This window comes from Artemia sp. Qi Xiang Cuo, chromosome 12 (genome assembly GCF_049724085.1).
Source record: "Artemia sp. Qi Xiang Cuo chromosome 12, ASM4972408v1, whole genome shotgun sequence".
Classification (NCBI taxonomy): Eukaryota; Metazoa; Arthropoda; class Branchiopoda; order Anostraca; family Artemiidae; genus Artemia; species Artemia sp. Qi Xiang Cuo.
This window is the reverse complement of record NC_142805.1, coordinates 51,756,921-51,784,161: the sequence shown is the minus strand read 5'-3', so window position 1 is coordinate 51,784,161 and position 27,241 is coordinate 51,756,921. Positions and strand designations below refer to the sequence as shown.

Sequence of the window (27,241 nt, the reverse complement as noted above, 5' to 3'; positions counted from 1 at the left end):
TTTATCCTTATTCACATATTTTATTGTGAGTATATTCTTAGTATATTTTAACAATATTTCTAACATCAATTTTTTTTGGTCTATTGATATTCCCAAAAACAGCAACTGTTATTACAGATCTCCACCTGAGTGCCTCTGGGGTAGCATGCCTTGGATTCTTAAAGTAAGTTTAGCACCTATGTTTTGCTTATGTATACACATATTTCTTTGCTTAATAATAAACCTTCTATTCCTTAGAAAACACTGAGCAAGTGGCACAGAAAACAGCACACAGCAAGTGGCACAGATAAATAAACAGTGACACTGACATTAAGTTGTAGATAGGGTCACTTTCGTGCAAAAACAGAAAATAATGACAGCCAAGCCCAATACAAAGCGACAAAATTTATTTTACAGTTACTAATATTCAATCTTGAACATTTTATGACGGTAAGCGTTAAATACAGCATTTTCACATGAAAAAAATATCAGTTTGACCAAAGTCTTTCAATTCTAAATCTTATTCGAACAATGACAGGAAAAATAAAACAGAAAAAAATAGAACAGAAAGAATGGCGTTGTTTGAACAGCTAGATTCTAATATCCCTTTAGCAGTAGGTGCTTTAGACAAACTATCAGTATAAAACATATGAATTAAAAGCTATTTCCAAACACTTTGATACAAATTTCAACCGTCAAAAGCATTCCAACCGTGAATGAATACATTATAATTTTCGGCATAATTCTAGACACTATCAAACCAGCTCAAATATCTAAACGTTAGAAAATCAGAACGTTTAAACCTAGACTTTTATTTATGATTTACTTGGGTCGTTTTTTTTTCTAATAAATCTATGGAAAAATTGACCGAAAAGCCAAATAAAAAAGAATATCAATACTAGCTAGCATCAGCCTTCACTGAAATTATTTCCACTTGTCTTTTTCGGCGATTCCACAATTAAATGATATTTTACACTTCTTTTTATTAAATAAATTAATATCCCTGGCCAGAAAGACGGAAATGCATAACGAAGAAGTGAATATTTTGATTGAAAATACCTTTATTTTTCCTAATTCCAAAAAAGAGAAAAAGTATGTGAAAACACATTATCTGCAGATGAAAAAAAATGCCAATATTGATAACACATACCAATTTATTCAAAAAGAAGATCAACCAATACATAAATAAGGCTATCAACCAAAAATATAGTAAATAATTCGTAATTGCATACGTTTTGTTTAACTTTGGCTGAAGGAATAGAGAAAATAAAATTCTATAAATAAATTTATATTTTTCACTGATTATTTAACACATTGATAATTAAAGAAGTCAAAACCAACTTTGAATCATGCAAGCAAAGCTGTAAATCCAACAGCGTTCTATAGCGCAAAACTTCAAATCTTAAAGGTCAAGACAGACGTAGCATTTTTATATAGCACCCTTGTATGAAGCAGAATTTTTACTAAGCATTCTATGATCGGCATAATGTGACCACAGAAACAGGAATAAAAAAAGCCAGATTCGGCAGAATTTCACGGTTGGATTACGTCATTAATATGGAGTCGCGCTACATTAAAAAAAAGAAAAAAAAACAAAAAAAACTCGGTATTCGAATGACAGTCCCTACCGGCGGTGCTGATTTCATTGTTCTTTGGCCAGGAAGTGCAAGGGGGTTGTGGAACAGCCATCCTGTGCTTTCGCACACCCTTCCTGTTTATTCTTCCTAGATGTCTCTAGGTACTCATTTAGAGCTGAGTTTGACTCTTGCTTAGCTTACAGTCACGTGACTGACCCCTGCTTCAAGCCACCTAATCATCGACACCAGGACTTGGCCCCCTGTCCTCATGGATAAAGGATATTAAGCCTCACCTGCTAACGACTCGCCTTTAGAATGGTTTAAATAGCAAGAACTAACACAAATTTTTCCCCTTTTATTTTCTCTACCTCTATGAAAGTAACTTTTTTCTTGAAATTTCTTCTAAAACGCCGCTTAATACTCAACGTCTATCTTGGCCTTAAGAGCTGTGAAATCCAACAAAAACGATCCTTTTAAAAAAACTAAACAATAACCCCCCCCCCTTAAAAAGGTGATGAAGTCAATACGTCTTTAACTAATTTGAGCTGAAGGACTTAGGCTAACCACCAATTCTGATAAAAAGGTCCGGGGCATACTTGGATTAAAACCATGTCAACCAAAAATAAAAAAAGGAAAAGAAAAAGAGCACAATAGAAAAATATGAATGTAAATAACGAATTACCAAATAAAAAGTTGATAAAAGAAGAAGATAAAATGTTTATTCGAGCACTGTAGGATAGGAAAATGTTATAGGGGAATTTAAAACACGTCTTCTGAAAATGTAGGCTACTTGTTAGCTTGGCTCACCAGCTAACAAAACTGGAACAGCCCATCAACTGTAATATATTTTTTTAAGACATGTTATTACAATTAAATGTTTTAAACGAAAATGAATTTACACTATGCAAAAATATTGAAAGCAAATAATAGAAATTATTCTTTTTTCAGAGCTCTTTGTGCAACATTGTATTTTGTTAATAAGTTTGTGTGTAGCTTACATTGTTTTTTTGGAACTTAACGGGTTTTTAATAAAATCATCCATTTATTAATATTTACAGTTTAAACTTTTTTTGGTTTGTTGGTTATGAAACTAAAAAATCGTAAAATCTTAATGTACAAGTTTTTTTTATACCATAATTAATAAGAAAAGGGCACGGTAAAAACTATCCATTTCGCAAAAAAGGGTCTAAACAGTACATAATTTGAAGGAGGCAAGAATATGATATTGATTATAACCTAACTTGAAAGTTATCATTTAATTTATTTACAACTGAAGACTTAATTGAAAAATAAGTTCTATTCCAGAAAAAAAATTTTTGAATACAAATTAAATTTTCTTTGACATGAAAAAGAACTATTGCTTTTAAACTAATAACTATTAGTTTAAAGAACAGCTCAGTACTGCATTTGTTGCTTAGAGTGCGACTAACATCTCCCCAAAACTTCATACAAGACCATTGGCGATACAACACATAATACATTATTTTAATTTAATATTTACAACTAATAATACATTAATATAATAAATTACTGATAAAATTATAATAATGACAATATAAAGTAGGTTGCTTAATGTCAAAGAGTTATCTCAAATTTTTCTTGAATGGTCTCCCTTTCCCACAAGCCATTTATTGGATGATTTTTAGGCATTTGAAGCTGAAAAATACTTTAATCCGGAATGAAGTTTTACACGGATAATGAACTATTTTTGGGTATGTTTTACGCATTTTGAAGCTGGAAAATTGCTTCAATACTCCCAAAATGGGCTTTACACGAATCAAACATCTCGTCACTGAAATATCATTAAGGGGAATTATTTTCCAATACAAGTCAGTGCTGCTTTGATCTTGCTTGTCATCATGTGGAAAACAAATCACTCCTGATGGTTGAAGAGATTGACTACATAGGAGCATGTAATTCTGTCCATTTTAGAAAATGAATCATTGTTGATTCGAAATTATACAATCCTTGACTTAGCCCTTGACCTTGTAGGTACAATCCTTGACCTAGACTTAGCTCTAAATATGAGGGCCTCATATTTAGACCCTTCATCGGTTCTAAATATTAGCAGAATTTTAGCGTCAGGGTCGCTCCTGATCGACTACAAATGAAGTTGGGTCATTGAATGATTACAGTGGTGTCAAATCACGAAAATCTAGGCAGGAAAGGGGCGGGGGCAAAATTCATTTTTCAAATTCAAAAGGGGTAGAGATGTTTTTTTTTTTCAATTTCTTAATGAAAATATAAAAAAAAACATAACATACAACCTCTCCCTACTCCTAATTACCAGACCTGGATGTTTGGCTTTTGAACTAAAATAAAAAAAAAATAAAGCTCTGGAGTTAGAGTAAATAAAAATAGAGACACCATGACTACTTTTCTAAGCTTTTCTATTGCTAAAATTTTCCAGCCGTTCATACTTGATACTTCGGAGTTGCCGCATCCCCCTCCACATTCATCCTATCCAAATATCTCATTTTCATATGATTAGACACCTCAAAATTTTAGAATTCAAAATACACTCTTGCAAACAGGATATTGAAAAACGAATACCCCAATTCCATCACTGGACGTTAATCAATGCAGGTTTTCTTTTTTTGCAGCATATCTCTTTAGGCTACAACCTGCTTCAAGCTGAACAGATTTCTTATTCAGGAACAGATTGTTGAAACAATTTACACTTCTATGTTACAGCCTGCTGTTATTTTTTTTATTACTTTTAGTTATATTATAAAAAAAACATGAACACATTGACTTAAATTCAGAGAAATAATAACTGATACTGAAAAAGAAAGAGTTAAAGTCTGCTTTCTAGAATTTCAGGAGCCGGGACTTAGATTTCAAGTTGAGGAAATTATAGAACTGAGAGTCGGAATCGAGAACGGTAATATTTCAAGAATCACTAGCCGATAATTGCCTCTATAGCCCTGGATATTACACACGTAACAAGTTTTCTGGAGCAATGCTATCTTAAGCACTTCGTGGTGACGAACTTTAAGAAAAGAGCAATTTGGGCCGGTAATAACCGAAACTGTAAAAAAAGCGTTTTGATAACAATATATGCATCAAAAGAATTTTCTTGTTATGGTGATTCCAAATATGAAAATTAATTGTGTTTAAGGTTTCCACAAAATTATTAGTATACAAAGATCTGCATAATTTTAGAAGAAGGAGAAGGACCTCCCCCAATTAGTGCGCCATGCCTTTTATTAGAAGTGAGCACACATGATGTTGGTTTCTTTTTGTATCTAGGCTTTTCATTCTCTCTCCAAATTTTTTTCGTTTTTATCAACCCTAACCGAGTGGTTAGCCATATACCAAACAGTTCTCAATAGCCCAGTGAAAAGTGTCAATCAGGAAACAGAGATCGAGAAAAACTTCAAACTACATTCAAATAAAAAACTTGAGGTGTTCATATAGGAAAAAATTCAAATTTTTATCGCAATGTAGGCCTATACTGCAATTAACAAGAATTAATATATAAAATTATTTGTTTAGTATTATACAGTTTGGTTCTAATCTAATTCAGTCAAATCACCTAGTCAAAAGATTGTTCAAGCTTGACACTGCCTTATCAAAATTATGATAGCTAACAGTTCTATCAGGGCAATGCTTTTTAAAATACAGTGGTTTTAACTATTAAAAAAAAAAAAACTCATTTTGCCAAATTTTACAATAAAACCAAAACTGACACAGCCAAGGATTCTTCAAGCATCACACTTACTAATCATAATTATCAGTTGCACCATGTTTTTATTCAGATAAAACAGAAAAGAGATGAATTATGTTATAGAATATAGTAAATTGAAGGGAAACCCTTTAAATTCTGTATAGTTCTTTTTTTTGGGGGGGGGGGGTGTAAGACATCAAAATGTATTGTATAATTTGATAATATATTCTGGAAATAACTATGATACAGGTTAGGGAAGGTCCAGAATGTATTGTATAATTTGATAATCTATTTCGGAAATAACTATGATACAGGTTAGGGAAGGTCTACCTCATGATGTTCAGCCGCTAACTTGTCTCCACCCTGACTTTTTTGTTTGTTCATCCTATTTTGGGCATAACTTATTCATGCTCTTTTGTGAAAGAAAGAGCATTAAAGGAAGTGACCACTTCAATACTAAAAAAAAGATGGACAAGAAATATAAAAAAAGACTTAAATAATTTTGTTTATTTTCATCACATAGTTCTCTGGTAGCTAGAGAATTATAACTTCCAGTATCCAGTTGAAACGGAAGAATAGGCTAGTGGACCTGAGGAACGAGAACACAAAAAGCAGAGAACTCCGACCAAAAATGCAAAGACAGCTAATATACGACATGGTCCAGGGTTGCAAAAAATGAAATAGTATGAATTTGGACATTCGTGGATTGGGGCATCAGAAGGTGCTTGACGTGTCAACTTTCTAAGTTTTTTCTTCCGAGATCCAGAGATTACCCACCATGATTAATTTTTAATTAGTAACCATTATAGCAAGGGCGGATCCAGGTTTTTTTTCGGGGGGGGGGGGTACTAATTTTTGACCTTTTCGGGGGAGAGGGGGTTTACTAATTTTTGACTCAGTTTTCGACTAATTTTACTGATTTTTACCTAGGTTTTAATAATTTTCGACTTATTTTCGACTCGGTCAAAAATTTCGAGGGGGGGGGGGCAAACCAGGTAACACCCCCCCCCCCCGATACGGCCTTGCATTATAGTATAATAAATCTTCCGTGATTAATATAAAAGGCGTACGCCAATAAAGATTAAATTTAGGCTAAAGCCCTCATCCTTGTTCTTGCCAACTTATTTACGTTCAATTGGCTATTTTTTTTATTTTATTTCACATTGTTTACTGGAGTCTTTTCTTCTTACCAAAAGAAGATCTCTATTTCTGTTTCATTCTAGAAGACGATAATAAACATTTAAATTATTATTATTCTTGTGGGGTGTTGGAGGGACTGAGGGGGGAAATTTTTAAAGGAGTTGAAACGGAAGAATGGCTGAATTCTATAGATAGTAATGTTTAGAGAGCGATGAATATGAGAAGGTTGGTTGGTTTGGTCATGTCACATAAAGACCATTTCCCATAGGTAAGTTGTTTAATTTAAAAATAAGTGTGTCTTTTGATTTTTTGTGACTATACAATTATGTATTTTTTTAAATGAATTTTTTGTGCTAACAATGGCAGATTTGCACTTTTAGCCTTAATAAATATTCTATCATATCATAATGATTATGCACATCGAATTAGAGCCAGGAAGTTTGTTTTACGGTGCGTGTGTATGATAAATGATAAACATTTATAACAACTCATATAACATGTCTATTTCATTAAGCAAAAATCACCAGTGTGGTGATGACGTCAATCACGAGGGGCTTTTGTTTGGCGTTATACAAATGATAGTTGTCATTTCTAAGTGAGATATCTTTGTGATATCTCATTGTGATATCTCATTGTGATATGTGATATCTCATATTTCTAAGTGAGGTTCTTTTTGTTTTCATTTTAAAAAGGAATAAACTAGATCAACTTCATTGTTTTCGACATGCAAAACCAGACAAATTCCACAAGCAAGATAATAAATTATTTTTCACCCGGATAATTCATATTAGCCATGATTAAAAACAAGTATAAACTCTTCATGTCTTCTTCATTTCTTCATGTCTGGATAATTGCACTGATTTTTATTGAACTCATAAAGTTGAAATAAGTAGCAGGCCATATCCAAAAACTCAAAGAGTATTTCTTGTTCTGCTAGCTATATAATTGCATTCTCAGTCTTAACCTATATTAACCTCAGTGTCGTCAATTCACAGAAATTGGGGGGGGGGGAGGGATTTATTTTTTAAATCTAGGAAGAACAGTTTTTTTTATTGCTTCTATAGAAATACCAAAAAAAGTCAATTATCCATGAAAATACCCCAAAAAATTCTTCTCAAAATCTAAGGGGGGAGGGGGTAAAAAATCTTATGACGTAGGTATTTTCGAAGACCACACTGCTGATATATCTGCTGATGACGATCCCTGTCTATGTGATCGAAATATTCAGAGCTTTTTGTCATTGTTTTTCACTGTATAATAAAAGGATTTATCCCTGTTTGAACTGTCACTTGCAAAATCATGAACAATACCTCCTAAATAACAGCACTGATTAGGCCTCCTTCCCCAATTGACACAACTGATTAGCATATTAAATTAGCTGTTTTTGAAATTGTTGCTTCAAAATAAATCTTTCCAAATCGAAAACTATAAACAAAATGTATTTACGGTAACTCCCTCGAAACAGGAAATTAACTCATGTAAACCAGTAATATAAACAGTCTCTTCTATATAAAGCCTCCTTATTTTTATCTTGGAAGTTCAGCTTGTTGCAACATGGTTATCGTATGTCAGACTTTCATGTGACAAATTAACCAACTAAAATTTATATATTTTTGGCGTTAATACACTTGATTGAATTTTGATTTTGTACGTTCAAAGAATAAAATAGGGATAGGCTCCTAGTTAGTCGTTTACACTTAGACCAAGGGCGTATCCAGAAGGGAGGGGGGTAAGGTGTTGTACCCCCCCCTCGAAATATTTGTCCGACTCGTAAAAACGTAATAGAAATGCATAACAACACAATTTCGATTCGTTTTTTAATTGCTTTTGTAACACCCCCCCCCCCCCCCCGAACAAAATCCTAGATACAGGCCTGGCCTAGATGTACGTCTGTCAAGACATCAATATTCGTACAGTTTCTGTTTACGCATAAAAGTTGGTGATTGGCTGCAGCAAATCACAGCTAAGCATCCCATTCTTGAGTTCAGAGCTTTTTATTTAGGACTTCAAATTCCGCCAATCAGGAAGCTTCTTTTATCACTATATTTATTATCTGTACTTAGGACTGGTAATCACATGTATATCTGGCTGGTTTTCTATGCCTAATCAAGTGCATAAACAAACATACATGTCTAGGCAGGGAGGTCTTGCTAGACCTGTATGTGAGCCCTGCTTAAGTCAATCAACGTAGACAAGAATTAATACAAGAAATGAATTGCGAGCGGAATCCAATAATATTTTTAAAAGCTGAATCGTCCGAGTCCGTAAAACAATCTACTCAAGCATATTTCACATATATGTACACATTTAATCATCAAATGACATGTCCCTTAAGAATGAACAGATTACTAGAAGTAGGAAATATCATTATTAAAATGGAAAATCACAGATATAAAACAAGGAATATCACCCTATCCATGTATAAATTCAGCTTTGTGAATAATAGGACAAGTTTCCTGGAATATAAATAATATGAGAAAAAAAATAGCTGAGAAAAATAGTCGCATATAATTACACTATATCTACCACTAATTGCGGTCAGAGCCACTCATCATTCAAACTAATCAGATAGCCAACTTTAATTAGCTCCATAGACATAAAAAAAAATTGTCCTTGCATGATAATTGCTAGAGTCGCTAATCTTATTATTTTCAATGACCTTTACTGAATACTGTAAACTAAAAATAGAATTGAGAAGCAAAATTTTTGGCATTAAACAAGTGAACTTGGAATTCTAACTTGATGCTTCAACTTGAGCACTTTACTTTCCAATAGTTTCTTGACTTCTGATACTATAAAAACACTGGAGGTAAGGCCGAGCAGAAATAATATGTCTGAAAAAAAAATGTAGCCATTTAGTATGCATTAAACACCACAATAGAATAAGCTCATTATATTTTACTACATTTTGTGTGCCAAGAATTTTAAATATATATAATGGGGGCAGCAATAGACCCCAGGCCCCTCAAAACCACTCTCTTCCTTGCCAATCAATCCTTCTCTAGTAAGCATACTCTGAACAATTGCAGTTAATCACGAGTTCAAAAGGAACTATGGAAATCGAAAAGCGTGCTAAAGGACATCATAGGGTGTAAGGCAGTGGCAGTTCTGGCCTCACTTGCGCCCGAGGTAAATTATTGATTAGCCTCCCCCCCCATTCCCAAAAACATTTGGGTCAAATTCTAACAGAATTTTCATTAAACAACAACATTTTTTATTTATTCAAATCTGAATTTTCTCACTTTATATGGGACAAGATATGGGAAAAATAAAAATTTACGATTCAATTTGCTTAGTTTTCTTATACATACTGCCAAAATTTCGGATTCAATTTGCTTAGTTTTCTTATACATACTGCTGACAGCGCCCTTTAATTTATTAAAAAAAAATAAAAATAAAAGTACAAAATTATTATAAATGTTAGACTGTTTATTTTAATTTTGCGCTATGTTGCAGGGACCCCTTCTGTCCCCCTCCCCCTAAAACCACCTATGGTATAAGGCAAACACAATAGCTACTAAGCCTGAAAAAACATTTTGATTTCGAGTAAGTACAATTAAGACGTTATAGCTTATCTAAATGAAGAATTCCTTTCATAAGCTGACAATGCTGCTCCTTTCGCATGACGAAAGTAAACGGAAAAATTAACAATTTTTGCAGAGAAAAGAAAGCTCTTTCTTTTGAAGAAGACGTTGGCATATGAAAATCACATTTTTGAATATATGCAAAACCCTAGCACCTTTTCATATTTTTATGTTCAATATTTTGATGATAATACTTAAAGTATTATTCACCAATTTACACACCTTGCCATTTTTAGACTCGAAAAAGACACTTCGACCAAAAAGCATATTAAAAATTCCAAATGTCTATTTGCAATTAAATGAAGCTCAACAAAGTCCTTTACTATAATAAATATGATTATTAATCTCGGATTCAAAATGTCATATGATTTTTGGTCAACACGCACAGAAACAAAAACAGATTGTCACTTTTATAGACCCTATAAAATAGAATTCAGGAAATTCCTTCCCCGACTTAGTACAATAAAACATAAAAGAATAGTTGCTTTCTATATCGAATAGATTGCTGAATAGTTGAATCATAGTTATTATTTTAGTTCTAACATCTTGAAGGAGGCTCAATTCTTATCGAAAGGTATCAACAATCTTGATTTTTACTTTACCACCCTACAGGAAGTACATCACTTGCCTATGACACCTTATTCTTCGTGGCACCACGTCCTCCATCATAAATACAAACGAGTGCCAATCTTAAAACATGAGTTTAATAGAAAGTACCAGGACACCGAGCTTCATTCAGTAAAAAGAAAAACAGTTTTTTTAATCTCTTTCGCAAAACAACTTTAATTTCATTTTATTCGGCTAATCTTTTTATACATTTATGCCAAATAATTATTCTGTACTGTCGACAATCAAATCAAAGGTATAGAGAACAGACCCTCATCTTCAGCAGAATTTATTATAGCTGTATTATATTTATGACACCTTTATTGTGAAAAATGTCTTTCAAAATTAAGGCCCTTAACGTATTTAGTTTGTAGCTTAGTTTTTACATATAGACAATAAATTTAGTTTAGTTATAAATAGGAAATAAAAAATACTATCTACACAAGTGGTACAGCGTTGCCAAGCATAGCAAAAAAAAAAAAATCAAAATAAGCTTAATCTCAAAGTATTAAAATTTCCATTTCAATTTATTGTGATCAAATCTAAAATTTCTGATAGTAGGCACATTTGTTGGCCTAAAACCAAATTTTATTGAATATAAAAAAATACGTTAGTGCTTAGTCAGCACGCAGCACAAAGGCTACTTAAAAAAACAAAAACAAAACCCATAAATACCTGGATAAATATACCTTTTGTATACCTAAGCAAAGAGTGAACCTGTATCTACCCAATGTAGAACACAAGCCAAAAAAAACTACCCAAGAAAAAAAAACAAAAAAAAACAACAACAACAAAAAACAAACATACTACCATTTCTATTTAGGCGTAGTTATACTCAGCGTCTGCTTACAAAACTAGTGCTAAAATATAGGTTGTTTACTTTGAATAAAATATATATGACATCCTGAAGTCCTCAACACACTGAGATATCCTGCCGCCGTTTATTTCAGAGACACACGCACATAAAATAAGGTTGGCAACTCTGAAACAGGGGAAAAAACTGTTGGAGTGCCTGCCTGCACACTCGACGACAAGATTTTTGAACTCCTTTGCGCTCTACTACGTCAGGTGTTCCAACAACAGAGCCCTAAAGTAGAGGTGATGGTTCATCATTTGTGTTTTTCTTGGTGTTGTGTCTTTTTGTGCTTTTCTTTTTTTTGTGCTTAAATTGACGATACCCATGTTATTGCAGTGTGATAAAGGGAACAAATAAAGATTATTATTATTAAGTTGTCCCAAAAATATGGTTGTATTTCACTTTCTAGGGGTATAATGAGAGAAAGACTGAAATGCCTAGGACAAGTTTTGCGGAAGAAGGATGAAAGATATGCCAAAGATTGTCCTTTATGGCCAAATATTTAAAGCCAAAGCAGGTCGTCCCCAAATAAGATGGGAAGAGGTCCTAAGAAAAGATTTGAAGCAAATTGGAACATCTTGGGAGGGGATAAAGAGGGAAGCTTTGAATAAATTGGGATGGAAGAGGAGCGTGCACAGCAGTGTCGGCCTCTGGCGGCTTGGGGCTGCAGTGAGTTGCCAGTAGCAATAGTAGTATTGACCGCATTGTTTATAACACTTATTTGAAAAGAACGCAAATTTGACCATTTAAGGTTATGAGCAGCCGTTATGAAGTAAACCTTTCATTTATTCAAAAATCATCAATGGTCATTTTTTAATCCACAAGGATTATCTTCTAATTTCAGAGTTCTTCTATGTCCATTGGTTCCCAAATGATTTTTAAGTTTTTAATTTTTAGAATCTCTGGGATTTTGTCCTTAAGAATAAATTCGGAAGTTTTTTTAAATACACCTTTTTGCGCAAATTTGAACTTATAACCAGGTTTTCACCCATAATTTTTAAACATTAATCTGTGAAATTTTCGATATTTCAAATAAAAAACACGAAAATTATTAAACAAAAGTTTCCGGCACGCGGTTGAATCTGGTAAAAATTTAGGTTTAGCAAAAAAGTTGAATTAATGATAATATGTATTTATATATAGTATGTATTTTTACTAACTGTATTTATATTGTAAATATTATAAACTTAAATTATGAACTTAATTCAATTATAAATTTAACAAACTTTCACGCAGAACTGTGGGCATTACCAAATAGGAAAATCGATTTGGAACTAGCAGAAAATGAAACCACAAAAATAACAACAACGAGAATCAGCCCCTTGCCGTTGTTGACCAGAAAAAAGCAAAATTTTGTTATTAAGATTTATTTTTAATGCATAATTCAACTTACCAGTGTAGTATAAAGCTTCAGTTTGGAAAACCCACTGAAGAGGTGGGGCATAAATGACTAACATCTGCCCAACAATGGAAAGACCAACAGCCACGAGGAAAAATTTGTTCCTAAAAAACCCCAAACGGAATATCGACTTCGTCTGAAAATAAAATATACAGATAATATAGAAATATAATAAAGTTTGTGGAACAGCCTAGGACCACCATTTCAGAGGCCATTATGGCCAACTCCCGTATCTATATTTGTGGAGGTTTAATATTAAATGATCATTAAGATCCACCCTAAAATGAAGGGTTAACACAAATAGAAAAAGTAATCTAAACTAAATCATGTTTTTGAAATTTTTAAAAAGTGAGTTAAACGAGTGTTAACCCTAGGAACGATTTAGGATAAAAACACACCCTATTCACACAATAAAACCTTTTTTAGGTGAGTCTGTGCAGTCCTCGAATCCTCTTGGCTTATGCAGTATTTAAAGTTAAATGCACATTAAGCCAAATAATAAATTGCTTTCAGGCGAAAAAAAAATAAACAAAACAAAGGAAGAATACAAAATATTAATTCATACACTGTGTGGTAAGACAATTTCAAGGGAGAATTTAACATACTTCTTCTATGAATGTACATGACAACCCTTGCAATTTACAATTTAGCTAATAAAATTAAAATAAAAATAACCTAAAAGCTGCTAAAATTATAAAAATAATAGCCAGGTATAAAATTTAGACACTATACGATTTCAATAGGAAACTCTTTTTGTGAAGAATTTGGTTTGACAAAAATTCCCCGTTCATCTAAGCGGCTTTCTTCATTGAAACTGCCATGGTAATAGGTTTTCCGTTCAAGCTTGTAACTAAATCAGACGGGAAGAATCATTGCGTTCTATGGATACTTAAAGCTCATCACTTCAAAAAAAAAAAAAAAAAAAAAAAAAAAAAAAAAGTAAAAATCATTCGTGAAAATCACGATCAACATTTCTAAAAATATTAAACCAACAACAACTTCAATAAACATTCACATAACACAAAATCCATATCTCTGCTTCTAAAAACTCTTCAAAACCATGGGAGATGAACGCTCCAGGCAGAGTTTTACAACTTAAAAGCTAATTTCCTTTGCTTCTCAGGAGCATTTATCAGCAGCAAAATACAAAAAATTGCTTTACATACTAAACATTTCTAAAATTTATGCATTTTAGATAATTTGACTTTTAGCAATAGCTAAAAATTTAAAAGTATATCTAGAGGTCTATTTTTATTTGATCAAAAGCCCATTTTTTCTCAGAATGAATAAAATGAGGATCTATTCATGAGAAAAACTGCAAAGTATGAATTCGTCTCAATGGGTAGGCTACAGTTCACTAAATGAAGTTTACTGTTAAAGGACCCTCAAGGTTTATACAATCTTACAATTTTTATTTTTATTAAGCAACATTCATAGATTTAGAGAAAAAAAACGTATAAATATTTAAACTTAAAAATAAGAGTACAAATAAATTACAAATAATTATACATCCAAGCCTATACTAATAATATTAAGGTTTGATAAAGGCACGTACCTCAATTTTATTTATTTGCTTCCAAACATCAAAACCAAGCTCATTTTAGAGCTGCGCAATAAAACAAGGGGGTTTGCAATTCTATAATATCTTACTCAAAATTCTTTAAATCCCACTGTCAATCTTAGACAAGTCGATAACTCCGTTCTATATCTACCAACCCCTATCTTGTCCATTTTATGGACCCAACAAACTTGAAACTTAAACATGTGGCTCAATCTTATAGCAGTGGACTTACAAAAAACTTTAGACATAGTTAATCACAATACATTGGCAGGACAACTGTTAAACGATTAGAATAATTGCACTTTTCCTTTCTAATAGAAAGTAAGTACTTAAATATCTAAAGATACATTACAATCCTCTCCCAATTTACCAAAATATGCCCTAGGGAGCCCTGTGATGCCCAATTACATTCCTTGTAGTGATAAACAATCTTAATGTTGGTTTTTCAAATAGATGGAAATTTGTTGATGATCCAGATATGGGCTACAAAAATATCAAGAATAGGACAGTGGATATCCCGAAACAGACATCATGAGTCCTCTCAAGTCAGTAATTTTAGCAACAAATTTACTCAAGACTCTCCAATATTTTACTTAACCTGTCCCTCCTCAAATGTTGGTTGGTGCTATGAAAATACTAATTGTAATCATCTTAAGTGATTTAAAACAGGATTTATCAATGATGTCTAACAACAGGCAAATGTCATATGTTTCTTCCTTAAAAAGCTGAAATGTCCTGAGTAAAAATGTTTCAGAATCTTTTCCTTGTTTTTGCTCCCAATACTTGCCACAACTGCCCTCTTTCGCATCCTGGCATCTCTAAGAAAATTATTTGACAGAAGAGAGGGAGTAAAATATATCTTCAATGAGGATAAAGCCCCTTACATCTCGCTTCTTCGCAAAGCCAACTTAACTATAATTCAGGAAGGGAGAACAAAAAATGTCTAATGTTTCGCAAATCTTGCTCTCCATAATCCCAGGATAAATTCGCTTTTCTCCAGTCATATATCCCCCTAGACCTCGTCTTCTTCGTCTTGCTGCAACAATATCCCCAATCTCATTGTAATTAAATAAAAGGTTCCACAGAAAGAAAAAAAACCTCTACTATAATCAATATGTTAAATAAGTGAATATCCTTCCTCCTCCCCCTCTTTTTTTTTACCGATCATTATGTATTCTATTTTTGAAGTCTATATTTTACTAAATTCTTTAAATGTTTATAATGATCGTATTATGGATGACATTTCGTTTTTTAGCTTTTAATGATTGTTTATTGTTCTTTGTTGCTTTTCTTTCCTTTAATCATGATTACAGCAGTAAAGCAGTGCAACCTAGTAAAGAGCAAACCAGAGTCCATAGTAACAAAAAGTTAAAAAACGCGCTTTGAAAAAGACTACCTAGTGAGAAAAAATTGCCATCTGACAGTGATTCAGAAATTGTAGCTATTATTTCGGTTTATCTTAAAAAAAAAGTTTATTGCGAAAAGAAATTTATGGTGATTGTAGAAATTTAAAAAGCCAAGACAGATAGTCCAAGTAATTGAGAGGCAAATATTGAAATGGCTGCGGCACGGGTAAATGGCGGGAGTAAGTATGACTCTCTTATTGGAGACATACTTGTCAGGTTAGTTTTTGGAAAGGCACGCCTGGCTAGAGTCTCAGTCATGTTGACCAAGAATTTAAAATTGACATAAGACCAATAAAAAAAACGAGAAAAAAAACCCTGAGACTCCTCAAAAATGGTGTCAGATCAAAATGAAGAGTGCACCATTGGAATTAGTATGGTCAAAAACCTTGATAAGGGGAATTGCAGTCTCCCACATTAACAACAAGGAAAATCACTTTTTTGCACTGGTAGTACTGACCTGCCTCCCGTTTTTTTTTTCGTTTTTTCCTTTTTCCAGGGCTAGCGGGTTACCAGAACATCATAGAGAGGTGTTTAATGAATAATTTAAAAACAATTTCTCCTATATACGTGCTTTTTATAAATTCCGCCATCAGCAAGTGCTCAATGGCACTAAAATGGCACTTTTTGCGTCATTTCCCAAGAGGTGGGGTTATCAAGCTATCAGAACACATCGTAGGCAGATGTTTAATAGCTCATATAAAACCTGTTGCTCACATCTACGTTGTTCCTATAAATTCCACTATCTGCAAGTTCCCAATGGCACTAAAAATGAACCTTTTGGTGCCATGTCTCAAGTGGAAGAGCTAGGACTAGTGGGCTACCAGAACTTCTTAGAGTGCCATATAGCAGTGAAATATAAAAATATAAAGTGCCATTAAAAATAAAAATATAAAGTGCCATATAGCACTAAAAACAGTATTTTTGGTGCTACTTCTTAAGTGGAAAAGATTGGAAGTATAAAACGACACCATTGTGATAATTATGGTCCCAACTCTTAAATAGAGGTTTACAAGAGCCCCTCCCTTATACTCCCCCTCCCAGCCCCCTAAGTAAGTTTCATTAGTCCACTGGGAGAATTCACTATGAACTCTTTGTCTTTAACACAGTCAGCCGACGTCGAGGCTCGCAAAATGATTTTTGAGATATCGAATACTCTTAAGAGGAAGAAATTCACGGAATAACAAATAATTAGATTTCAAAATTCTAAATGACTATTCCTTGACGTACCCACCCCGCCTCCCCACCTCCTGTTCGCCAAAATTCAGCTTCATCAAATATAGTTTAATGCTCTCACTCTATACAATAGAAACTTTAATTAGCTTTATGTTCTATAATAGCCAATTACAAATGTTTTTGGGGAATGAGGTCCAATAACTATGCCTTTGGTGATGAGATGACCTTCAATAGTTCCTGGGAAAAGGGCAGTAAGTTACGCAATTATAGTCCTACAAACACCAATCGATTAAATAAGATTGACAGTGATGTTTAATGAAATAAGTTAGACAAAAGAGCCTTTTACTTAAGTTTAGAGAACCTTGAAAATCTTCATTAGAAAAATATTTACTCTTTCCTAACTGTTGAGGTTCTTCCCTTCAAAAATCATGTACACCATTTTGTGTAGCCTCAATTTCTCGGCATTATTTGAAAAATGACCAGAAAAAAAAACAATAAGTTTTTTCAACTGAAAGTAAGGAGCGACATTAAAACTTAAAACAAACAGAAATTATTCCTTATATGAGGGGGCTGCCCCCCCCCCCCTCCCCCGAAAAAATAAAAAAAGATGATTGCAGTGTTGCTTCTACATTAAATTTAAATTAGAAACGGGCAAAGACTAATTAAAAAAACAAAGTTTTTCTGAGGGGAGTAAAGAGCAAAGTTGAAACTTAAAAAGGACAAAAAGTATTGCTTCACAGTCTATTTAATATATATAAATAAAACTAGTACAAACAAACGAACTAATTATATTTCACTATGTTTGTAGGATTATAGAAAACTAGCGCTGTACTGAAAACACAAAGCAACATAGGAGTTTTGGAACAATGAAAGCAAACCGATTAAGGACATTTTTCACAGTATAAAAATAAACTTTTAGGATTGTTGCTTTTTTTTTCTTTTTTTTTGATCACTTCTGTACGATAGCTCAGTCCAATGATTGGCTCTCGTTTTGGTTCTGAAAGGACATTGTATGACTAGTTTATAGAGAAGTCCGGAGTGAGGCTATCTTGACATTATTATGACTATAGACGCGCTTAGAGGGTGTTTCGTAACTTAAAATTCTCTGTTGTATAGAGAGAAATTACCGGATTTCCAGAGTTCATATTGTACATACTATGGCTCATTTGATCTTCATTTCGAGTAATACTAAAGCGCATTTCTTACAATTTAAAATTCTGTCTTTCTGTGTGCTGTTCAATGACTTTGTGGTTATTAATTTTTTTTTGTGCTTATATTTTTAAGATAATTTTAGTTGTATACTCAAAGTTGCTGATATCGCAGCTGGTGTAAGACTATGAAAAACTTTATAGACTAGTCTGTTGTTGTCAGGCTACATACTCACTTCTGATTCCTAAATAAAAATTTTTGTTTGTTATACTTGGCTTTTGCGTTTTCACTAAAGCGCCAGTTTCCTATAATCCTACAAACATACGGAAATATAATTATTTGATTTATTTTTAATAGTTTTATTGATATATTTTAGATGGACTTTGAAGCAGTAATTTTTATTCATTTTAAGTTTCAGCTTCGCTCTTTACTTCCCCCAGAAAAATTTGTTTCTTCAAATTTAATAGACAAAAGAAGCGAATTCACCTCTATTAGAGCTTGGGATTTACTTTTGAATTAAATAATCTTTTAAGCTATCTGTACACTATACCCTAGATTTATTTGGCAGTTTATTGCTTTTTTGAAGCAATTGGATTGCACTTACTTTCCCTTTTTTTGTTTATATATTCAAAGTGCTTAGTTCTTGGCCTTTTGAGTTCCATTGTGACAAAAAAAAAGTAAAAAAAAAACACGGAAACAAACTTACACTTGATCGACAGCTTAAGGCATTGAACATATCGAAGAAAACAAAACATGTGAATGTCATTGTCGTGTCACGTGGTGTAATTCCATCAGCACTCAGCTAAGGTAAGAAAAAAATAAAATTATTATATAATAACAACATTAACCTAAACAACAACAGCACTAGTAACATAATAATAAGACAAACAAACAATAACATTAACAACAACAAAGACAAAATGACACATAAAATTAAAAACCTCTTTCCGACTTGAGGATTAGATCGAACTTTTGGCTCAGGGATACGACACGTAACTGTACTTCGTTGAAAAGCATGACTGGACTCCAACACTCTAAAGACTTTCGATAGATCTTGGCATTGAGGCCAACAAGGGGAAGTCAGACCGAATGAAATCTGTGGTCTTACGCCCTGGCTCTCTGCTTTAGCTTTATTCCAGGGTCGAAAAAGTCACTTAGTGCACTTCAGAGAAATTAGATTAGGACTAGTCGGCCGGCTAAATGACCTATTAATTAGTTCCTCTCCACTCATTGGTAGTTGTCCAATATATGTCACCATCGAGCTTAGCAAACGGTCATAACAAGTATTTTACAATAAATAAGCACAAATAACACAGTTTAGCTTAGCCGAATGGAGGATCTTTTAGAAAACGGTCAATTGCAAGGCCCTTGCAAATGGTAAAGCCGCTTCGGAAAAGACAATTATTGAAAATATAGGATTATCAATGCCAAGTTCATTTGTCATTGAGGCTTTTCCCAGTAAATTAGATCTATTTAAGTCTAAAAAACTATTTCAACGTGCAGAAGGTAGTACTTTGTATCATAGTCTTTACAAATACTGTCAAGGTCCTGTCAAGTCCTTGTCCTAATTGACGAATACTGTCAAGGTCCAAAAGTAAAGTCATCTTTAAAATTATCTTGAATAATTGTCAAGGTCCTGTCAAGTCCTTGTCATAATTGCCGAATACTGTTAAGGTCCAAAAGTAAACAAAAGTCATCTTTAAAACTATCTTAAAACATAGAAAAGTCTTCTTCTGCAGAATGAGACGGGATCCTCAGCAATCTTCTGCTTCAGGAGTGATGTGATTTGTGTTTTCATTTGGTTAGTATGACCGATTTGGAAAAAAGATTAAGAAATGTTCACAAATAGAAGTTACGGTATATAGATTATTTATGAACTTTATCATCAGTTAAAATACCAAGAACGCCAATATATTTTTTTTTTTTTTTTGCCACCAAGAACAATCTTTATTCGCAACAGAAAATTATGGTTTTACAAGATTTTTTTTGTGGTTGTTTCAAATTAGGAGGGTTTTAGGGCAGTACTATAGTTTATCGGTGTTGACACGTTGAATCGAGAAAATAAATAAGCATAACTAATTAGTGAAATTTGGCAGTGCTATCTGTCGATAGAAATTCGAACAGTAGCTATCAGCGGATTCCAAAAGACAATTACAGTTCCAAAGGAAAGCTTTACCTTCTTATGGTGTTAAGGTGTTTATTGTCAGTTAAAATACAAAGGACACCAAAATAAAATATTTTTGTGCCTCCTGGAACTATCTTTAATAATACCGGAAAACCATGGTTATTTAAGATTTTCTTTTAGTTGTTTCAAAATCAGGTTTTACGACAGAACTACATTTTCGTCAGTGTTGCCACATCGAACTGTGAAAATAAATAAGCAAAACTGGTTTGCTAAATTTGGCAGTGCTCTCAGTCCGTAGAAATTCAAACATTAGCAATCTGCTGATTCTAAAAATCAACAACAGCTCCAAAAGAAAGCTTTACCTTCTTCAGGTGTTTGGTGTCATATGTTTTCAGCTCATTCTTTGCTGAATTTTCAGCTCTTTTTTTTAACTTGGCACCCGCTACTACCCAAAAGCATATGGAGTCTCTTTTCATTCAAAAATGAATTACTAATTTTTCCTAGTTTTTTAAGATATACATGGCTGTGTCAGTTTCCAATTAGCTTAATCTAACAATCAGATTTAATTTTCACACTCCTTGGTGCTTGAACTGTTGACAGAAGGCTTTGCAGAGAAATATATCCTCAAGTCTCATATTTCCCCTCCCTTCAAATTAAACTCCTTTCACATTTCCCCTCCTTTGGCTCGATATAGTAGGGAAGCAAATGCTAACCTCTCGCTGAAAAACCCAAAGAGTTCCAGTAATGATAATAACAGCTGAGATCAAAACACTGGTAATCAAAGACTTGTTGACCATTGACTCTTTCACATTCCGCGGAGGTTGGCGAATAACATCTTTATCCACTGGTTCGACTCCCAGACTAAAAAAATTAAAGAATGAAAAAAGCAGGATTAAAATTTTCAAAAAAGACGTTATTTAAGAATGATCTGTTACATAGATCGTAATCAATCAATCAATAACAGTTTTATTACAGTTAACAGCAAATAGCATGCAATAATATACAACGAACAAATATGAGAAAAAGAGAGTGAAACTAGTAACAACAAAAAACGTTCTTACATGAAAGGAAGCCTTTCCTTTAAGGAAAGAAAAGGGAAATCGTCCAAAAAGGAAACCTGTCAAAATAGGCAAATAATATAAAATGACAACGAGCAAGCTTCGTCGAATATAACTGTTTTAGAAAATAGATAAAAATCACTTGACTACATCTTTTGGGCGAAAAAAACCTACAGTCTGAAAGAGGCTGACTTTCCTTCATCGCTTCATGGTTTTTAAAATATCCAAGCTTTCAAGGAAACCACTCACTATTAACCGACTGACAACCTTTGTAACACTACCCCAAAATTTCTACAAGCATTTTGAATTCAGCATAAAAGGTGGCACCAGGAAATTATTTTAATAATTTGAGAGACAAAGCTTTGCTTTTCAAAAACAAAAGAATTCATTTCCCGAAAAGTCACAGAACTTCTACGGATACTTTAAATTACCTGAAAAAATTACACAAAAAAAATATATTTAATGCCGTTTTTGAATAAAGCAGCCAACTTTCAACCATGGTCACAGATAATTTTCTCACAAGCACGGAAAAAGCATGAGAAAAGAGAAAGAGAGAGAGAAAAAAGGACAAACACATTATATAGTTTAGAAAAACTAAACCCACAAGTCACGACGGTTCCAAGCTTTTTAAACTCTTTCCCAATCATCAATCAAGAACCCCCTCCTCCCCCATTACGACCAGAGACTAAAGCTGTTATCGAATCATTGAAGCAAGGCAAAGCACCGGAACCAGACAGTGCTACTGCGGAACTTATAAATGTAAGTTCAGAAGATGTTTTTGAACTTTACCAATATATCATATAAGACACGTGGTCACTGGACATGTTTGAAAGATATGGTGCAAAATACCACCCCATAAGCCCGACGAGCCACCAAACAAGAATATTGACGAAGGTTCTTCTACAGAGAATCCAAGCCCCTTCAACCTCCGTCCTTGTAGGACAACTGAATAACTAGTTTAATTGTCCTTGTAGGACTTGTAGGACTGTAGGACAACTGATAACTAGTTCAATATAACTACGCTAGGAGAAACATAATATCTTTACGAAAAAAAATAATTGAATTTTGGAAAAAAAACGAATTTAAGCTCGAGCAAATTGCAATGCAACTTAAAATCGCTTGGGGACAGATCTAGTTACAGCTAGTACTAGTACTTCAAGTTTCTTTCTTGTCACCTCGAAAATCAAAATAACTTGTATAAATCCAATTCTTTAAGCAAAATTGATTTTCCCGAATAAGTTTTCGCCGATATGTTAAGATGTTTTAGCACATGCAGATTTGCGTTTCCTCACAATTTTTTTTTTTGGCAAAAACACTATCGAATGCATCAGGCAATTTCGTTTTCCTAACAAATAAAGTCAGTCACTTAAAACCTAAAACAAAAAAAGTTGTGTTTTAAAAAAGCGTAAACATCAGAAAAAATTAAAAAAAAATAACAGTAAAAACACTACTATGCAAGAGTTACCATCCCCATTTGTTTATAGCTAGTTTTTATACCTCTTTGAACACTTTCTTTATATTTATTTATGTTAATTTTTGTACAGATTTTTATCGCTGTCTAATACAATTTTGTCTCGATAGTTGGTTGTTACATACTTTTCAGATTCAAAAGTAAGCAAAAAAGTCTGAAGTAATTCAAAAATGAAAAACCCAATCTTCCAACAGAATCCCTCTGAAGCAAATTCTGAGGTAAGACAAAAAGTAAAAGACATGAGTTAGGTTTTCAGTAAGCACTAACTTGAATTGGTTTGTGATCCTAACAAGTTTTTCCCACGTCATAAAACTTTTGGCCTATATGTTTCGGGCCAGTGGGAACTCTGTAAGAGCAAAACCATGAGCACAACCCTGTAAAGACCATGTTTATCCAGCTCAGACAAATTTCTCCTTACTTTTGAAAACTGATGACACACTAACAGGTTGTGACACACATTATTTTGGGTACTCTTAACATCCAAGACACTTCAATCCCATACTTCATGATGCATGTAATGCGTGGCCTTGAACCAGTCCTTTCCACAGGGCAGGTTTGGCGCCTCATTGCTAAGCATTATTACCAGAAATTATCCTTAAACATAAGTAAGTAAAACATAAAACAAAGGCAAGGGTAATACCTTTGCGCAGGTGGTCCGTCCATCAGGATGTTAATCCAAAGGATTTGCATTGCATTTAGGGGATTGGGAGTTCCCATAAAAGTAGCAGCAGCAATAAGTGACAACGCTGCAATGCTTGTGCTTAGCTGAAACCGAACAAAGTTTTGAATATTATGAAATATAGCCTTTCCTTCTTCAACGGCCGCCCTGAAAATACACATATAAAAGCCATTGAAAGATAAATAACACAATATCAAATAAATGAAGACAAAAAAAAAAAAAAAAATTAATTTCTACTATAGCCAATTTGCTTTAATGAGAATGAAGCTACGTTTTGCTCTATTTTAGATATTCTAGCTTTGATTTCTCAGTCTGAAAAGATATTATAACCTTTGATTTCGGTAGTCTTAAAATAAATGGAACTGCAGATGCCATATTTCTCAGATGCGAAGAAACATAGTTGAGCAGATTGACGTGGACTTATTAAGCAGAAGTTCACCAACTTATGTTTCATTCTTGGACTACATTCTTAGAAAAAAAAAAAAAAAAAAAAAAAAAAAAATCTAGAATAAAGGCGCCTTTTGGTGTCTATTAAACGTCACTTCCATTTGCGAAATATTCTTTCAAATATTGCGGAATTATTTACTACTCGACATTGGAAGGGATTTATATATATATATATATATATATATATATATATATATATATATATATATATATATATATATATATATATTACAATAGAGAATATAATTCCATGAGAGCAATATATATTTTGTATGGGGGTAAAAAAAATATATTTCTATCTCTATTGTAATATATATATATATATATATATATATATATATATATATATATATATATATATATATATATATATATATATATATATATATGTATTACAATAGAGATAGAAATATATTTTTTTTACCCCCATACAAAATATATATTGCTCTCATGGAATTATATTTTATTTTTTTCATGCATAGACAACATGAAAAAAAGAAAAGAAAAAAAGCACAAAATAGATAGGCTAGAGAGGTAGTAATTTAGGTTTACAGAAACTCCAATAAATCGGGTTGCCAAAAGTAAACGGCGGGAAAAAATTTAACAATTAAAATCATCAAAAGAGAAAAGGAGAGAGAAAGAAAGAGAGGATTTATGATTTTCAAACCAAACATCTTTCACCGTAGCTTCAAAATAGTTCGCAAATTTTCATACTTATACCTTTAATAATTTCACAGTATGGGGAGGGACAGGGAGGGAGGAAGAGGAGAGGGAGAGGGAGAAAGTAAAAGAAAGAAGGCATTTTGGATTTTTAAATCAAATAATTTTTTGCGTAGCTTCAACATAGATTCGACAATTTTTCCTGTTTTTACCTATAACAGTTTCACAGCATAGGGGAGGAAGAGAAGAAAAGAAAGAAAAAGGATTTTGGATTGTAAACAAAATATTTTACTGCGTAGTTTCAAAATGGTTTCGCAAACAGTTTCAATGGTTCAAATGGTTTCGCAACAGTTTCACAGTATAATCCGAAGAAACAAACAGATAGACAAACAAACACATATAGATTTGATATCATACTAAAAATATACCGAATACATTCCATCCGCATCGCTCCCTACAGTCAGCAGCTCAGGCATTCTCGCCCTTGCAAACTGTACCGTCACATATCTCGTGCCTTTGGCCCTTCAGATTTAATTACATCGACCAGCATGAAGTTCAGCGCATACTACGGGTGCAGGTGCACTCATTATTCATCCAAGAAATCCAGCCCTTATGGCAACCCTTTTCTGTCTCTGCAAAAGCTCTTTGTAAATAGATAAATGGTTAATACAGATAATCATAATACATACTAATAAATACAATACATAATCATCACAATACATAATACAAACAAATAATCAAAAACAAAAAAATAATCACAATACATAATACAATAATATATAATACGTAATAAAAATAGTCAATAAAACTTACATGATGGTATAGAAGTCGTCGTCGACCAGAATCATGTCAGCAGCTTCTTTACTAACGTCAGTCCCAATTTTGCCCATGGCAATCCCAATATCTGCCTTCTTCAAGGCAACACCATCATTGACACCATCTCCAGTCATTCCCACAACACACCCGTTTGCCTGTAAAGCCTAAAACACAAATTACCAATCATGACCTCCTTTATGAAACTGGAAGATGAAGCTTAATTCTAAAGAAAGAGGTTCAATAAGCAAACATCTCTAAACTTGTCTTTTGCGTCAAAAACCAATAAATAGAAAGCAAAGGCTTGAATACGACAAAAGTTGGAAGAATAACATATATATGTGTATAAAAATGATAATTAAGTTTTATTATAAGCCAAATAAAGCCATCCAAAATAGTATTGTAAAGCACACTTCCCAATACCAATAACTTCAAAAATAATCATCCCTTCACTTCCCAAAAAACCGCGAGACGGGAAAAAAAACCCAACATAACACAAACTTGAATTGCTCTCCTTTCTTAATCACCTCACTAATATAATTCCTGACCAGAACGATTTTTCTTTTTAAAGTTGTCCGCAGGATCCCCGGGGTACTCCAGGGTTTCACCCAAAAAAATTACTTATTAAACGAGGATAATGCAGGCACCCAGCTAGAATATGCGCATCATCCTCCATTCCTAGATTACATCTGGGGCAAGAACAATCTGCGTCTCAGGTAGGCCTTGATCTATCAAACATCTTATTTCTGTTTTTTATTGTAATCACAAAGAAAAAAGCTAACAATCTCGTTTGATTTTTTTTTTTTTTTTTTTTTTTTACAATGGTAGTTTATTGAAATAATATATGGTCGCGTGTTTTTTTTCGTCAATATTTTAGCATTCGCTGTAACTGTCCTGTTTGCTCTTTACTTTTTTTTTCTTTACGTAATAGTTTTTATGAATCTATTCATGATGAGAACATTTCAAGTTTAAGGTTATTTCTGGGTTTTTATCTTTTGGGTTGAAAATTATTTGGTTTTTTTTTTTTGGGTATATATTTCTTTTTTCCTTCTTTATTTAATTTGACCTACGAAGTGGATTTCATCTAAAAAAAAAAAAAAAAAGTTTCCTGTTTCAGATGAAGGGTACCTATTCAGCTATCTTCATTTGAAATAAATTGGAAAAAAAGATACCAGAACGTTATCTTTGACTTTTTTGTTTTCTGATAAGCGTTTTTATGTAAATTTAAGAGCCTTTACATATAACACGTATATACACTTAAGCTAATTAACTAGTCCCTTATATGACTGAAAAAAAAAGAATGGCGATACCCTACAGGCATATTGAAGTGGCATATGAGCCAAACTACCAGGGGCGCAATTTCGTCAAACTCCTGGGAGAGGAGGGGGGGGGGGATTTGGAGCCAATTTTCCCAGACCGACTGAAATTGTTAGTAAAAACTAAAAAAAATAAGCCGTTTGGTACTATGCCAAGCCACTAGGTGAATTCCGTGCAAAGCATCCGAGTGCAAGTTTCTTTAACAAAGATTATACAACATGGAATGTGAGTGGATGGGTTGTCATCAATTTCTATCTAGATTTTTTTTTCTTTTGTAGCTGACAATGTTATTGTAGGAACTAGAGAGGGAATGGAGAAGTGGGGGTAAATCAAACGAATATTTTTCTAAGAAGTGTAAAAGTACCAGAAATAATTATTTAAGACGGGGAAAGATTGTCGCAAACAATAAGCATTGGGATATGAAAAACAAACATATCGTGATTTCGTTTAGTTATGTTTGGATATAGTGGGCAGCATTTTTTCTTTTTATTTGGCCCGTTTTTTAAGCAAAAAATCTTTTCTTACAAAATCCACCTGAAGTTTCATGTAGAATCAAATACTTCAGGAATAT

General features: G+C 33.1%; 1 protein-coding gene across 1 annotated transcript in view; it reads right to left on the bottom strand.

Annotated features, from left to right (window-relative positions):
• Positions 1 to 6,253: 6,253 nt before the first annotated feature.
• The window catches only part of SPoCk (secretory pathway calcium atpase), an 80,665-nt gene continuing 59,677 nt past the window's right edge, over positions 6,254 to 27,241 (bottom strand). The window contains exons 13-18 of the mRNA XM_089098331.1: positions 25,354 to 25,520; positions 23,395 to 23,580; positions 20,939 to 21,086; positions 18,807 to 18,902; positions 12,806 to 12,947; positions 6,254 to 9,200 (exon numbers count right to left, since the gene is read on the bottom strand). Coding sequence (XP_088954457.1) covers positions 9,079 to 9,200; positions 12,806 to 12,947; positions 18,807 to 18,902; positions 20,939 to 21,086; positions 23,395 to 23,580; positions 25,354 to 25,520 — 861 coding nt within the window. The 3' untranslated portion in view covers positions 6,254 to 9,078. The remainder of the gene's footprint in view (positions 9,201 to 12,805; positions 12,948 to 18,806; positions 18,903 to 20,938; positions 21,087 to 23,394; positions 23,581 to 25,353; positions 25,521 to 27,241) is intronic.